Source organism: Sminthopsis crassicaudata, chromosome X (genome assembly GCF_048593235.1).
Source record: "Sminthopsis crassicaudata isolate SCR6 chromosome X, ASM4859323v1, whole genome shotgun sequence".
Lineage (NCBI taxonomy): Eukaryota > Metazoa > Chordata > Mammalia > Dasyuromorphia > Dasyuridae > Sminthopsis > Sminthopsis crassicaudata.
Genome location: NC_133623.1, coordinates 83,753,415 through 83,770,077, shown reverse-complemented (window position 1 = coordinate 83,770,077; position 16,663 = coordinate 83,753,415). Strand labels below are relative to the sequence as shown.

The window sequence follows — 16,663 nt, the reverse complement described above, 5'->3', positions numbered from 1 at the left end:
AGAAACTTTAAGATGAACTGTAAACTTTAATTAAAATAAAAGTTAATTAATCCATGTTCTTAATGCCTGTTTCCACGGCTACAGGGCAGGTCATTGCAACAAAATTTGTTCTTTGAAAGGGCATCAGTACCAAAATTTCCCTGATCCTTGCCCTCAGTACCATCAATTTGGGCATTGAAAGCTAGACAAGTTAGTTGTAACTAAATTCTAAGCCCTCCTCCAAAACCAGCCACCAACAAGATTATGTTAATATGGAAACCATCAGCAAGGCCTTTCACACCCCACCTCACCCCTCCCCAAATTTAGCCAAAGAGCTAAATAAACTCCACACCCCAGGGAGGCAACCAGGGAAACCAGACCCCCACCACTCTGTCCCCAACTCACACCCTAAGCCCCGAAAGCCAGCAGTAAGCAGCGCCAAAATTTAGGACAATACAAGACCAGAGCAGAACTATCACATAAAAAAATCCAAGTCAAAAAAATCAGAAAGGAAATGTGAGGAAAAATAAAAATGAAAAAACTACGGGGACAAAAAGTTCCTTTCTAAAGATAAAAGTTATTGTAGTAACAGGAAAGAGTGAGGTATATTTATAAAAGCACAGCAGTATCAAAGTGGCTATATTTGGAGGCCGAAAAAATGTGATTTGTTCTCAAATCCCTGAAAAAAATCTTGGAAGAGCTTAAAGGGTATTTTAAAAAGCATAAACTAGAAGAGAACAAGTCTAAAGGGTTAAATTGAGAGGAAATTAAGGGAGTAAGTACTTAGTTATTGAAAAGAAAGGAAGCCAAGAAGGTCAGAGTGAAAAAATGCCAACACACTTGACTTAGGTACGTCCCCACAGGGGAGACAGAAAACAAACTGGGATCACCAGACTGTCAGCCTTCCCGAATCTGTTTCCTGGTCCCTCGGATATGATGCAGCCATTGCACACCGTGTACTAGAGGCCCCAGTAGTGGTATAGACCACAGTACTTTTCGAGAAATCTCAGGCCAAATTTTGAGTAGATGCTCATCATTTAGGGAAATGCTGAACAAAGTGGTGTAGGAAAGTAACACAATATTGTTGTGATATAAAAAAGATGGTGATCAGGCAGATTTTAGAAAGACCTGTCAAGATTTACAAGAAGTGATGCTGAGTGAAACAACCAGAACCAGGAATGCATTGTACACAGTAACAGCATGAATCTGCAATGATCAACCAAGAAAGACTTAGTTCTTCTGTGTACTCCCCATAGATTTTGGACAGTTAATGGCATCTGCATCCAGAAAAAAGAACTATGGAGATTGAATGTAAATCAACACATGGTATGATCACATCTTTTTTTAGTTTTTTTCTCTCCCGTTGTTTTTCTGTTTTATTCTGATTCTTCTCTCCCAACTTGAGTCAAGAAACAATGTGTATTAAAACTGAATAAGGTTACTTTAAAAAATTTCAGAGACAAATGAAATGACTCAACAACAAAGAATAGGATTGTGGCCGTTATGTTGGAAATTCAGTATGAACTAGACTTTGTATTTGTGTGTGTGTGTGTGTTATGGACACCATTGTGGTACAAGGTGCCTTTAGCCCGAAAATTTATTTTAACTTCTTAAAAAGATTTAATTTTAAACATCAAGTACAACAAATGTATACATTTCTTCAGCATCTAAGTTCAGAGATATCCTGAAATTTACTAAAAGAAACCCAGGTTAACAAAATCATGGGCAGCTCAAAAAGCCCTGCATCCAAATGAAACCATAACAAGCTGAATGCCTCTTTCTCTTCAATCAGAAAACATGAGTAGTTATAAATTTAAAACTAGCATACTTCTCGTTTTGAATATATGCTATAATCTCATTTAACAAAATGAAGATTCACTAAGAGAATAAAAAAAATTATAAGTAAATAAACTATTTAAGAGATCCCCAAAAGAGGAATGCTTTCTATATTGGGAGATATATTCCTACCTGCAGTGCTTATCAGGTCTAGTAGAATCATGGCTTATGTCCTCACTCAAATGCATGTAGCAGCTCTAAAAAAGGAATAAACATCCAATTCTAAATGTATTAAATCTGTTAAAATATTAACATTCACAAAGCACAAATTTTAAAATGCTTAAATCCACTAAGCATACACTATATTTAAACACAAAACTGGGGTGATAACTTTAGTCACAGTGAAAAAATGAAATATTTTGCAAAAGTAAAGAACTGCCAACAAAGTAATGGCATATCATGGGGAACAGAGGAACAAAATGTCTATGACGAGTTCATTTTTTTAATTGATAAGCTGATTTAAAGAAAATTCAAAACATGCTCAGAGTTAAAATTTATGTAAATTGATAAAGGGAAAATAAACAGCATCCAAGCAACAACAGAAAACATAATTAGCACAATCAAAAATAACTTTTGTTGCCCTCAAAAACACTCTCTATTGTGATAGAGCCTGAAAGAGCTCAGATGAACTCCTTTCTCAACTTATTCATTCTCAGAGTTAATTAGTAAAATATATTATAATAAGAGAGCTTATTTTGCATCAAACAAGTTTACATGTGTACAACCCTTTATAAATCTTAAAGTGCTAAGGAAAAGAAGCTATTATTAAAACTACTTTGATTATTTCAATAAATACTGATCCCTAAAGAGGTCATTTGAAATGTTTTCCTCTCACCAGAAGTAGGAACAATTGAGACCAAAGTATTACATATCCCGTGAAACGTGAATAAGACTGAGTTGTTTTTTTTTTTTTTTTTTAATTAACCATGTTCTTAGTAATGAAAGAAGATGAACATTACCAAACTATGATAGAGTCAAGACACTTTGGAACCCATTATTGATGAGGTAATAGGGAACCTCAGAATGATGAGGTAACATGAACCCAATTAAGTGAGGTCTAGTGGCAGGATTCGGGGTACAGGAAGTCACATGGAGCTCCCCTGCAACCCCCTTAGGATTCGGCTCCAGGATACAAAGTTAAATCAGGTCTAGTGGCAGCGAGAGTCCCCTGTAAATGAATTTACAGGCCCGAAAACCTAGATGCGTAAAAAATGTTTATTGCAGGGTTTGGAAGCAAGGTTAAGGTCTGGTTAGTAAAAGGCATTAGATAGAGGAAGATAAATGCCGAAAGCGGCGGGGACAGAGAATCTCTGATGCGAGCATCTTGGCTGGCATCTTTCAAATCTCTGAACCCAAGATGATTCTAGCTTTGCTCTTTTTATCTGCTTGAAGAAGTAATAGGCGGAACTCAGGTTAATTCCTTGAAGGCCAGATTTTTGGTGGGCTTTATCCAAGCCAGCTCAGATCCAGTGGGGGGCTGGGTACAAGCCCAAACTAGTTTGACCAGATCTTGTATCAAAGGTCCAAGTCCCAAAGGAAGTTGGAGATCAAACAAGGAATATCAAGGGGCTACCGCCCTCAACACTATGACTGATCTGAACAGTATGAGCCCTTTATGTTTGTCCTCATGTATATTAAAAACTGAAAGTTTATCAAAAGTTCAGCACTTATTGCATCTCACTTCTAAATAGAGAATTTTCACTTTTGAAATGAGTCATTACAGAATTCCTATAAATAAAAAGATGTCTTACTCGAACAGGAGAATTTGTCCTTTATTCCCAAACAAAAGGAAGAATAGTTTACAGATAATCATCATCCTCTTCATAACTTACATACCTCACAAATAAGAACATTCAGTGCAGGATGTCTATACACTGAATCCTCATAATGGTTCACTTGTTGTGCACAAGCAGTACAGCACACAATGTCATGAAGTCTTTCCCCTAAACAAATAAATTATAAACAATACAATTTTAAATTCCATAAAACCCTGGAAACTGCATTTTTATAACTCAATGTCCTTTTGTACATGTCCTATTTGCTTAATCAAAAGGAATTTACAAAGATATATGTATTCCCATCAGTTTCTGTTGCATACTTACTCAAAATTATGGATAAGTTTCATAAATTTCACAAACTGACGAATTTTGTCATTGGGAGACATCTCCTCATACATCTCCCACTCAGTTTCCTCACTTTTAAAGTGGGCTAGAAAAGGAAACAGTAAACCTCTCCAGAATTCTTGTCAAAAAAGCCCCAAATGTGGTCACAGAGAGTCAGACACCACTAACATGAGAAAAACTTTAAAAGAAGAAACAGGGATAGTGTGGGAACAATAATCATGATGAAGGAACAGAAACAGATGAACCATTAGTGTAAGAAATAGAAGGCCAGCTGGGGAAGGAAAGCAAGGATGGTTAGAATGGAAAATATTGCAGGACCTTAAAAATCAAAATGAGGGGTCTATATTTTTTTTTCTAGAGACCAATTAGGTAAAGAAATAGCACAGACAAACCAATCACTAAGGAAAATGATTATAGCAACAAAGATGTGGAGGAATTGAATTAGAGTGCTCAAAGTAGGTGATTGCTCAGTAGTTGTAAACAGATATTTGAAAAAGCTTAGGACAGAAATGAGTTATCGAGTTTCTGCATTGTTAAGGTAGATCAAAATGAAAATGAGGACACTACAAGAGAATGGAGAGGTATTAAAAACAAGAGGATGGATAAGGAGTTAAAGACATAGACAATTTTAATGGAACAGCAGACTCCAAAGAAAGAACATCCCACAGAAATCATATGATGATCTTCACAGATGCAGGGAAAGACCTCTCCAAAACAAAGGACCTGTTCCTAATAAAAAGCACTAGGGCATAAAAATAAATGCAGTTTGCAATAAAGTGATAAGTACAATTTATGAGTGTTATCATCAAGGATAACCTGCAATGGGGCTAAATTCAAAGCTTTCTCCATACAATTAGAGGAGAAGCAAGCCTTCCCCTAATCAAGCACAGCAAAGAGCACATGATGGTTTCTTTTCTAGCCCAGGGCAGCTTAAGGAGAGAGACAGAAAGGTCTGTGGAGACTCAGGAGGGATCTGGCCACCAGCAAATGACAGTATTCAGAGAAAAGCAGCGTAATGTCCAAGGGAAAGGCAACACAGAAGAGATCCGGGGAGATGCTGGATGGAGGAATGAGTGCCCTCTGACATAGATCGCCACATGTGATGTGTCAGATTACAAGATGTCTCTTGTAATGTCTCCAGATTACAAGACTTGTGAGCAATGGCTGAGTGTGATATGTGTGTCTCTGGTCCAAGCAATAAGAGGAAGAAAACGGCCAATGCAAGGTATCTTTGCAAAGAAAATACCATGGAGAGAGAAGTCTGGGAAGACAGAAAACCCCTCCAGAAAATTAAATTTTTTACAAAGAAAAGAAAAAATATTGCCTCAGAGAGAGCAGAGAGCAGAGAAAAAAAAAAGCCAAACAATTGTTCTAAGACAATTTGAAAAGATCCCAAAAAAGACTCAGACTCCAAGGAAGAAGGAGAATGGAGCAAATTATCTTACATCAAAGTGGAAAACAAGAAGAGCTTTTACAATGATGAATAATGCTTGAACCTCACTCCCACGGGAAGCGGATCAGAGAGAATAACAGCCCCAGTTGGGTATAGGAACATGTTTACTTCTACAGGTAGAGAAGAGAGAAGGGAAAGAGGGTCTGTAGAAGAGGTGAGCACAAACTAAGAGGACAGGATGAAAAAAAGAGATAAAAGGTAAATGAGGGAAAGATAATTTGAAGGGTACTACAGAGTAACCTAACTGCAAATATGAATGGGATAAACGCAAACACAAAACATAAGTGGATTAAAAAGTAAGAAATACATCGGGAAACCAAGAGACACACAACAGAGTAAAGGTAAGGCCTGGAACAGAGGGTAGTTATGATGATTTCTGATAAAGCAAAAGCAAAAACATGTCTAATTAAAAGATATTGGGAAATGACTTTTCACTAAGAAGTACCATAAAAAATGAAATAAGATCAACACGTGCACCAAATGATGCAATATCTAAATTAATTTTAAAAAGTTAAATGAGTTATAAGGGAAAAGCAACAACACTATACAAATGGGGGCCCTCAACTTTCCCTTTTGAACCTAAATTAATCAAAACAAAAAAAAAGAAGTGAAAGAGATGAACAGTATTTTTAAAAAGTTAGAACTCAGGAGAAAATGGAACACTAGAATTGAATGCATGTTTACTCAGTGGTACAGGGCTGCACAAAGCAGAACTGAAGGAGCCCAGGAGAGAGGCGCGAAATGGGCAAACCAAACCTGACATTGCCATAAGGAGAACCACACAGAAGCTGCCCTAAGAGAATACGGGTCCTGGGAAAGTACATGTCAAGGAGGCAAAAAAGTGGGATTGCAGCCAAAACTTTCACATCCAGCAAGTGAAGGATAACTGTGAACTGAGAGAAGGAATATTCCATGAGCTGCCAGGCTTTCATGGTTTTGTCAGAAAGTGACACGTAGGATCCAAGGAAAATATCAAGTAAGCATCGAGGATGAATTACAAGGGACTCAGTCAGGCAAAACTCTGTGTTTCCTGCGTGGAGATGTTCACGCTATGTCTGTGACTGTCATTAGTAATTAGTTGGAGAGAAAGCCAGAGGCAGAGAAGAGGATGATGTGATTCTGAAAAGCAAAATGGGGAAGGACAAGTTAAAAAGATAACTCCATTTCACAGATGAATGAGCAAGAGCAAGGAATTAGACAGGGGAGGGGGACTGAGGTTTCTGGAAGCCTACTCATATCAGACATGGGTTAAAGGAAGGATGGTACATGCACATCTATAAGAGGATCAAGTCCTTTATATCTATAAAGAAATAAGATGGTCTGGGAATAAATGTATTATATTAGTCCAAATGGAATAAAGAGAGAGGGAAAAGAGGGAGAGTGGTGAGAATGAGGGAGGGATTTTCTGACAGCTTAAGTAGTAGCAAGGCCAGGGGGCAGGCAGTAATAAAGCAGAGGAATCAGGGGAGATTAAAAATAAGAGATGCACACAAAAATAACAATGAACAGGAGCAGAATTTGTTAGAGAACAAAGGCAGGGGTAGTAATCACTTATCCCAGACTAGGTCAAAATCTTGAAAGATTCAGTCAAAATAGAGAACTCTTCATTACATGCCAGCCATGTCATTGCTGTTTTACATGTATGTGTATACACATTATATATACATATGTCAATACATGTACATCAATACATGAATAGATACATGCTTACTGCAGCCTGCTTGACTGAATGTGCAAGGGAGGAAAGGTGGGAAAAAATAAAGTAAAAAATACACAACCAAGAACAAAAGAAAATCTACTAGGAAGGAGACAGACAGTACAAATGCAGTATCCTCCATTATTATATAGGCTTTCTTGAAACTGAATTTATTATTACATATTTTGAACCCTCCCTTACATTCTGATATACACATGACAATATTTTTCTCTTTTATCGTCTTTTTAATATTTAAGTTTTAAACAAAACCTTTTTGTTTTTAAGAAATGCTTGGGCTACATAGCATTTCTACTCCTCCTGTTAAGCCCGCGTGCATTTTTTTTTCTTCTCAGGTTATTTTTACCTTATTTCTAAATTCGATTTTCTTTGTGCAGCAAGATAACTGTATAAATATGTATACATATACTGCATTTAACACATACATTAACATCTTTAACATGTATTGGTGTACCTGCCATCTAGGGAAGGGGGTGAAGGGAAACAGGGGAGAAGTTGTAACAGAAGGTTTTGTAAGGGTCGATGTAGAAAAATTATCCATGCATATGTCTTCTAAATAAAAAGCTATAATAAAAAAAAGAAAAAAAGAAAGGCTTGGGATAACCTGAATACAAGGGATCAAGTCTAAAAAAAATAAAACTGTGTAGGGAGAGATAAAAAAGAGCAATTATTTCATTTAAATGAGAAACAAAAGGAAGAACTGATAAGCTGGGGGGAGGCAGATCCTACAGGAACCTCACTGTTTGTACCAGAAAGGAAAGAAGTCTTAGATGGGACAAGGAGTAAGAGGGCAAGGTGGCAGGAAGAAGTAAAACAGCAACAGAGAGAGAGAGGGTAAATACGGTGAGGAGGAGAGTGGGGGAAATAGGAAGGAGGAAAATACACAAGTATTAATTTACTCATAGGTAGAAATAGAGGACAAAGTTAAAGTCAACAGCTTGTTGCTTTCAACCAAAATGAGACATATGTGTATGTGTACATAACACCTATCATGGAAAAATGAGATATACATAGATAAAATAAAAAGTAGGGGCATCAGGATGTATTATATTAAAAAACAAAACAAAACTGGGGAGTTAATCATCATTTCTTAATATATTTGCCAAAGGAAGAAAAACAAAAAAGAAAACCCCACACACAGCAGGGTCACAGAGTTTCAGAGACAATTGAACAGCAAATTAAGAAGGGGGAGAAAGGAAAGGAATTAACAAAAAGGATCAACAAGAAAGTCAAGGTGAATTGCAAACAGCAGGAGCTAAAGCAAACAGAGATTTTTAGAAATGTAACCTGCTTTCTAACAAGTTCAAATAAAACCAAAAACACTTCATCATCATTATGGCAAGACTGATGAGGTTTAGAATAGGGGGTACCTAAATGAACTTAGGGTTTAATTGAGGTCTAGTGGAAGGTTCAGGACACAGGGAGTCAAATAGAGCCCCCCTGCAACCCTTTTGGATTCGGTGCAAGAACACAGAGTTAAATGAGGGCTAGTAGTGGCTCGAGTCCCCTGCAAAGGAATTTACAGACCCAAAAACCTAGATTGATAAAAGAGGTTTATTTGGGAGTTTGGAAGTAAGGTTAAAGTCTAGTTATTAGAAGGTATTAAGTAAAGAGAAGAGGGCACCAGAACCACTGTTCCAGTGGGCAGAGTTCCTTTGGCATGCCAGGCGTAACGCTGCCATGTTTGGAAACTCTGCAAAGAGAGGGCTCCAGTTTGGCTCCTTTATAATGAGACATTTAGCTAAAGATGCCAGTGGGTGGAGTCCCAGGTTGGCTCCTGGCTGGGTTCCAGCCAGGGTTAGAATTTGAAGTTATTCCATGGGTTTCCAGACTCAGCCAGATAACAAAGATGAAACTGTTTCTGCTTAGGGTGGAGTCCACTCCCTGAGACACACTCCAAGGAGGTTTTCTCCTTTAAGGATTTTTCAGAGTTTTGGGGTTTCCTCATCAGGACAACTGTTGGTTCAGAATGAAGCAAGCTCCCAGTGAAAAAATTTAACCTCTTTCTAATCACAAACAATCCCGAAATAATTCACGGTGACCCAAATTTGACTATATTTGTTCATAATAATGAGCTGTAACTTTTGAGAAAGATAGCAACACAATTTGCTTATGGTGGTGTATGAAACATTTGGATAGAAAGGTCAACTGACAGAACACTACACTGGACTACAGACTGTAGAGTTAATACCAATTTCCTCCTATCAAAGCAGATCAGTAGTAGGCCACAAACAAGGGTTTTAGGAACATTTTAAATCTTATAAAATAAAACTGGAACTTATTTATTTGACTTGGAAAATTTTAAGGAAGATTTTTGGGAGCAAAAGGAGAAGAATATTGAAGTATTAAAATATTCAAATAAAGGTAGATTGCAAGTTACTCCTGCTTTAGACTATGATTTTTTTTTGGTTTTTCTTGGGTTTTTTTTTTGGTGAGGGAAAAGGATTGTTTTATCCTTCTTTGCATTCTTAGATTCTTAGTCCTTAGCATAACACCCAGTAAATAATAGGTGCTTAATAAATGTTTATTAATTCTCGGTTTGTTTTAGCTTTGCTTACACAGCTTCTTAGGTCCAATAGTTTTTATCCTTCCTTGGTTCTCCAACAATTTTGGCACTTGATTGCTCCCTCTGTGTGATTATTTCTTCCTTTTTCCCTGTCACATCATTTTGTCATCATTCTCCTATTCCTAATCCTTTTACTACTTTTCAAGATGTTTCCCCTCTCTCGGACCATTATTTCTCCTATTTTGCTCACTGGCCATTTCCCTAAGTAAATTAATTCTCCAGGTTTCTGTTCTTTTTTTCTCGTGATAATGGACATCTTCCACCTGAGGCACCATCAGCAAAGGCCCCATACCTGAATGTCACCATCTCCACTCCACCTGTTCTGGCCACCCCATCCCCACCCCAGGGAATAGCATGAACCTGAACACTCCTGGTTGGCTTGCAGAAAAATACCTCTTACCCAAGGTCTTAACACCTGTCACAGGCACAGGCATTGTCACTCCATTTTTGTCTCCATCACAGGAAGAAAATATTTATCCTCCATTTTTTATGGTTATAGAAAGTGTTCAGTTTCTTTTTCAGTGTTCTTTCCAATTACAATATTGTATGTATTCTCTTTATATAAGTGCATATCGTTCAATGATTTTCAACATTCCTTATATTAATTTACAAAATATACTTTGAAATAAATTTTAAACTCAACTACTTACCAACATGTCTTTTGGAAGTTTTAATCCTCATTCTGCTTTTGTGCCTAACTTCAAGCTCTTGAAAATTATCTCTGTCTTCCTTCGTCTTTGGGTCTGGTTGTACAATCACATTACCTTCAATTTAATAACAATCATGATGTTAATTATGTGAAAACCCTGAATCCATCCTGAATATCAGAATTAAAAACAATCTTTTAAAAACCACTGGATAAAACAGAATGACAAGTTTGTTCCAAGATGCTAAGGGACTTCCTCACAACCTCTTACTTGCAATCGGGAAATTTTCAAAACCAGAACTTTGATATTCAAAATGAAATTCATTAGGAAAAAGCCACAGGAGGAAGGTGGAGCATTAATATTCTGTCTTTATTATTCTTCACATACTAAACCTCAGAGGGAAAAACCATTCCAAAGATTTCGAATTTCCCACATCCTTTTACAATCTTAAGTTTTATTCTCCAAGACCAAAAGTTCAGACCTGCCATCTGGCACAGCTTCAGAGCACTGATAACAAAAATAGACAATCAAGTCCCTGAACTCAAGAAGCTCTCATTGTCATCAGTGACAGACAGCACACAAAGGTGCCTGTATCTATAAATCAGACATTTAGCTTCTGTCTGCCTCAGTTTCCTCATGTGTAAAATAGGAGAATACGAGACAGCTGATGTGGGTCTTGAAAAATGCAAGTTACAATGTGCTTTTTATACATAGGTCAAGTGTAAACTGAATATTGGTGAAAATTAAAGCCTTTAGTACAGAAAAATCACCAAGACAAATGAAAGGCCCCAAGGCCAAGAAGTAGATGTGCAAAATGAATAATAAGCCAGCAAAGAGAGAGAGAGAGAGAGAGAGAGAGAGAGAGAGAGAGAGAGAGAGAGAGAGAGAGAGACAGAGACAGAGACAGAGACAGAGACAGAGACAGAGGCAGGAAAATAAATCCAAGAAAAGAGGAGATACTATAACATGAGTATGAAGAGCAGCATAGAGATAAAAATAGGATTAGGACTGAGGTGGAGGGTAGAAGGATAACTAGTAGATTTGGCAGATCAAGTGTCCCTGGACACTTTGGTAAGAGCACTTAGATCTACAACTGCATAAAAATAAGGCAAAACCTGAATGAACTAGAAGGGCAAACCTTGAGGAAAAAAATGATGAACAGAAAGTGAGGTAAATTAAAAGCTTACCTATATGGTTGATGCACCCCAAGGTCAGTGTCTAAATGAACAGTGGGTAAAAAATGAAGATGAATATTGGAAGCACACACTCGGGTGAGGAAACAAACCAAGAAGTGGCAAAAAAGGTCAAAAGTTGCCCAGGATAAAAGCCAGCAGCTTTTAACTTAAAACGAAACAAAAATGATCTTTAGAAAACCTCCCTATATCAAAGCCATTTCAAAAATTACTAATTTGAACGGTAGTTTAAATTAAGGGCTTATAAACCAAAGAGGCTATTAATGACAAATAATGACAAATGATTTTGAGTAAGCCATGTTATTTTTAGTACCTGTTTCCTAATCTGGACTATCAGGGATTTAGAAGAATTCTAAACTACCTTCTGGCTATGAATCTAGTTCTTCTATGACTAAAATTTTATGACAATGAAAAGTAGTTTTATACAAAGAAAACCAAATTTTCTACCCATAACGAGGAGTGTTAACTTTCAAATATGTAAAGCAGCGTGACACAATATACCTTCTGCAAAGCTTTTTGTCACAGGAATATGTGAATTTTCATCTGAATGAAATGGATTGATAGATTCATGCACCATCTGTCCATCATCACAGTCCATATGCTCTTTCCTAAAGAAAATTTAAAATATATGTTTGTACTTAAAAAAGTGAAAGTTTCCAGAAGACCAGCTTCCTTGGTGAGTGTTAGTAAAGTTGATATAAAATTCGTTTCAATATTCCATACACATAGATATTTTTCATAATTCCATACACAACTCAGTACTAACTTCCATCACTTCATACCTTGTATCTTTCACTAAGATATAGAATGAGAAATAACAGAAGACAGACATATAAAGTGAGCAGTTAGACGGACAAATCCTTGGTCTGTTTGTACTTTTAAAATAAATGCATGTACTTTGGTCAGAAACACTAACCTCTCAGGGCATGATGGCTTCAGTTCTTCAGAACAGACAGTACCCTAAAAAGAAAAACCAAATACAAGTGTAAGCAAATCCACGGCTTTTGTTTTTCACTTGTATACAACTCTTTGTGACCCTCATGTTGGCTTTTCTTCGCAAAGATATTGGGGTGGTTTGCCATTACTTCCCCAACTCATTCTACATGTGAGGACACTAAAGCAAACGGGGTGAAGTGACTCACCCAGGATTATACCATGAGTAAATTTCGAAGGTCAGATTTGAACTCAGGAAAATAAGATTTTCCTAATCCAGATTATTCTGTATTAAGTCACCTTGCTATCCAAAGTTGTTCTTGTTCAATCATTTTTTCAGTTGTGTCATATTGTTCATGACATCAACTAACAGATCCCAGAGTTTATTTCAATAAATGACAGATCACAGTTTCCAACTGATTTGAGATAAGCACAGGAGATGCAAAAAGAGGCAAAAAAATGGTCCCTGTACTCAAGAAGCACATTATTTGTTTCAAAATTATTTTATTTTTAAAAAGAGTAATAAAAGAGAAAAATCAAGAAGAAATATGAAACAAAATAAAACCAAAGAGAACACTGTCAAGTGTTCAGGAGAACATCAAAGTAGATTCACAATATATTCAAAAAATTACCAGTTGCATACCCTTTGACCCAGCCATACTACTACTGGGCTTATATCCCAAGGAAATAGTAAAGAAGGGAAAGGGACCCATATGTGCCAAAATGTTTGTGGCAGCCCTTTTCATAGTGGCTAGAAGCTGGAAGATGAATGGATGTCCATCAATTGGAGAATGGTTGGGTAAGTTATGGTATATGAATGTTATGGAATATTATTGTTCGGTAAGAAATGAACAGCAGGAGGAATACAGAGAGGCTTGGAGAGACTTACATCAACTGATGCTAAGTGAAACAAATAGAAATAGGGGATCATTATACACTTCAACAACGATACTGTATGAGGATGTATTCTGATGGAAGTGGATATCTTCAACATAGAGAAGAGCTAATACAATTCCAATTGATCAATGATGGACAGAATCGGCTATATCCAGAATAGGAACACTGGGAAATGAGTGTGAATGGTGAGCATATTATTTTTGCCTTGCGAATACAATCCTTCCTTTGCAACAACAGCAACAACAAAATTCGGTTCTGCACATATATATTGTACCTAGGATATACTATAAAATATTTAATATGTATGGGAATGCCTGCCATCTATGGGAGGGGGTGGAGGGAAGGAGGGGAAAACCTCGGAACAGAAGGGAGTACAAGGGATAGTGTTGTAAAAAATTACCTATGCATATATACTGTTAAAGAAAATGTTATAATTATAAAAATTAATAAAACATAAAAAAGAGAAAAATCAAAAAGAAATACAAAACAAAATAAAACCAAAGAGAACACTGTCAAGTGTTCAGGAGAACATCAAAGAAGATTCAAAATATATTCAAAAAATTACCAGTTTAAGAAAGTATATACACACGTATATTGGTAGAAGAAATTATGTTAGTAAGTGTCCGTTTTTTTCATTATAAATTGATCTTTTGTTCTCTGCTGTGAGCCTTTTTTATTCTTTTCCCCTCTTTCATTTCCCCAATTACCCTCAAGCAGGGTATAATTAAGAAAGGATATATTTAAACTGAAAATAATATCTTTAAAAGTGAACTTATGTCAACAAACATTTCAATACACACACAACAAGCGTGTATGAGGAAACACGAATTGTTATTACACATCGGATATTGCCTTAATGGTAACAGGCACGAGTCAAACAATCTCAGTGGGTTATATGTCACAAAAGTCCTTTTTTCCCCCTGTGGCCAAAGAATTAAGAATCAGAAACACCCAACCAGTGATTAACATCCCCTCTTCCCTGCCTGGCTCATTTATTTGGATTCATAAAACATTTTACCACAGGATCAGAAATGATAAGGATTTTTTTTAATGCTTAAAATTCATTTACAATCAAAGAAGTCACACTTACCTCGTCTTCGGGACTTTCCATTGAAAAAGATCACTGTGTTCTCTGCAGAGTTTATCTAGAAAACACATGTAAGATCCAAATAAATCGTTCACATTACCAATAACTTCAACTGAAGAAAAGAAACATACAACAATAGAACATTTTACAAGTCAAGTCAGTGAAATGGTTCAAGAGCAATTGATTCCAACAATATAAAAGCCGGAAAATGTCACTGATCCTGTCTAGGGGAATCCACTATGACATTCTCAATGTCGAGAAAGAAACTTACTGAAATCCCTCTAAATGGTTGAGGAAAAGGAAAAACTAAACGAGGCCGAATCGAGGCGGGAAAAGAACCAAAATAACGCACTGAAAATAAAGGGAAAATTCTTCAGAAAAACATAAAAAGGACTTATGTTTACTAATTAATTAAAGGAAATGACAATAAGAGGAAAATAAAAGTAAAAAACATGTCTTTAAAAGGAGAAATATTTACCTCAGGAGCTGGAGCTCAGGAGACGCCATCTCACTTCTTCCAAGATGGGACCCACCCACCGAAGCAACAGGAACCAGCGAAGATGATTGGACAACCAGTAAGCCAATCATCGCAACCGGAAACCAATTGGGCTCGTGATTCTCAAGACCACAGTGAGACTACAGGATTGTGCATTTCCAAAGAAGCTGCATCTGGCTTCCTCTTCTCTGTCCCCATCCCCCTCTCACTCATTCTCTTTTTTTTTTATTCCCTCATAATTTCCTCCCCCATGTCTCTCATTTTCTCTTCTCCTTTTCCTGCCTCACTGTGTCTCCCCATTTGCCCCTTCTTTCCTCAATATCACCATTGATGAATATGGAATTCCACATATTTAATCCATATTGCATCACTTCCTGTTCAGGGAGGAGAGAGTGGGGGAAGGAGGGAGAAAAATTTGGAACTTGCAAAGGTGAATGTTGGAAACTATCATTGTATACATTTGGAAAATTAAAATACCATAATAAGAAAATAAATTAGATTTTAAAAATCACCATGGAACCTTTACTCCAAATATTCAAATAATTGCTACATTTATTTCCATATCTTCCCTTTTTCGTCACGAACAGCTGACCCAGGCAGTACATTCCCACTTCCTTCATCTTTCCATCTTCTTCACAGCTGCCAAATTATCTTTTTCTAGCACATCCCCAGTCATCTTCTATCGTTCTCATCACCAGGAAGTTACATAATCCTGCTCCTACTGACAGGAAGCTATTGAAAGGTCTCCACAACTCTGATGAAGTCCCTGTTATAATTAGTCACTTCAGTCACGTGACATTGTGAACCATGTGGGGCCTTCTTGTAATTTTTCAGTTCCTTCTCCACCGCATTTTACAAATGAGCCAAATGAAGTAAAACTGACTTGCCTAGAGTCGTTCAGATAGTACTAAAGTGACATTCCTGTAACTTTTACACTTCCTGTTCAATTTCCTGTCCTTGAACCTGTGCTCAGATATGAAAGAAATTGGTATTCTGTGCCTCAAAATCCCTGTTTCCCATCAGAATTTATCTGAAGCTCATCTGCCTGCCTTGCTGGCATAGGAGAGCAGTGAGTGCCCAAAGCAGCAATAGTAGTAGTGCTGGTGGTAGTGGGAGGAGGAGGAGGAGAGGGGGCCAGGAATGAAGAGGGCTCCCAGCAGGGAGCCAGGCAGAGTTTGAAGCCTTTGGACAATTCACCTGTGAAGACCCACAGGCTCCCAAAGCTAGTCTCGTAGGCAAGGGAGCATATAGCACAGCAACCCATCAACTGAGCAACAGTAGGTTTTTAAACAAACTTCTTTTTTTTTTCTTTTAGTTGATCAGTTCATCATAGCATTCAAGTTGTTCAAAACAAGCCAAATCAGGGTTCTATAATCTCAGAAATAATCTGATGAGGTGTAGATGTTCCCAAATGAAATGAGGCTTTCTGGTGGTCAGGGTGTTAAATAAGGTCTAGTGGCGGCCCGAGGGTAGGGGCTTCTGAGGATTCCCTTTCTTGCAGTGCAGTTCTGCCTAAAGGGATTTACAGACCCTATAACCTAGACTGAGAAATGTATTTTATTATGGGGATTGAAGTAATGTTAAGTCTAGTTAAGGAAATAGGTGAGGATAAGGAGAGAAAGGCACTAGAAACAGTATTCCAGTGGGCAGAGACCTGTGGGGTGGCAAGTGTAGGACTGCCATGTTTCAAAACTCTGCAACACAGGGTTTTAGTTTCGCTATTTTATATTGGGGGCTTT

The 16,663-nt window shown here is 37.3% G+C and overlaps 2 protein-coding genes across 3 annotated transcripts in view; one reads left to right on the top strand and one right to left on the bottom strand.

The window, feature by feature from the left end:
• LOC141549151 (transcriptional regulator ATRX-like) overlaps positions 1–16,663 on the top strand; it is a 463,311-nt gene that overhangs the window by 395,309 nt on the left and 51,339 nt on the right. The gene's annotated exons all lie outside the window — the stretch shown is intronic.
• The window catches only part of LOC141549152 (transcriptional regulator ATRX-like), a 50,942-nt gene that overhangs the window by 4,703 nt on the left and 29,576 nt on the right, over positions 1–16,663 (bottom strand). The window contains exons 1-7 of one of the 2 annotated variants that reach the window (XM_074278529.1): positions 14,907–15,573; positions 14,432–14,486; positions 12,428–12,471; positions 12,013–12,119; positions 10,322–10,435; positions 3,652–3,758; positions 1,948–2,012 (exon numbers count right to left, since the gene is read on the bottom strand). In XM_074278529.1, coding sequence (XP_074134630.1) covers positions 1,948–2,012; positions 3,652–3,758; positions 10,322–10,435; positions 12,013–12,119; positions 12,428–12,471; positions 14,432–14,452 — 458 coding nt within the window. In that variant the 5' untranslated portion in view covers positions 14,453–14,486; positions 14,907–15,573. Of the gene's footprint in view, positions 1–1,947; positions 2,013–3,651; positions 3,759–10,321; positions 10,436–12,012; positions 12,120–12,427; positions 12,472–14,431; positions 14,487–14,906 lie in introns of those variants that run through there. The other variant, XM_074278531.1, reaches the window with a different exon arrangement.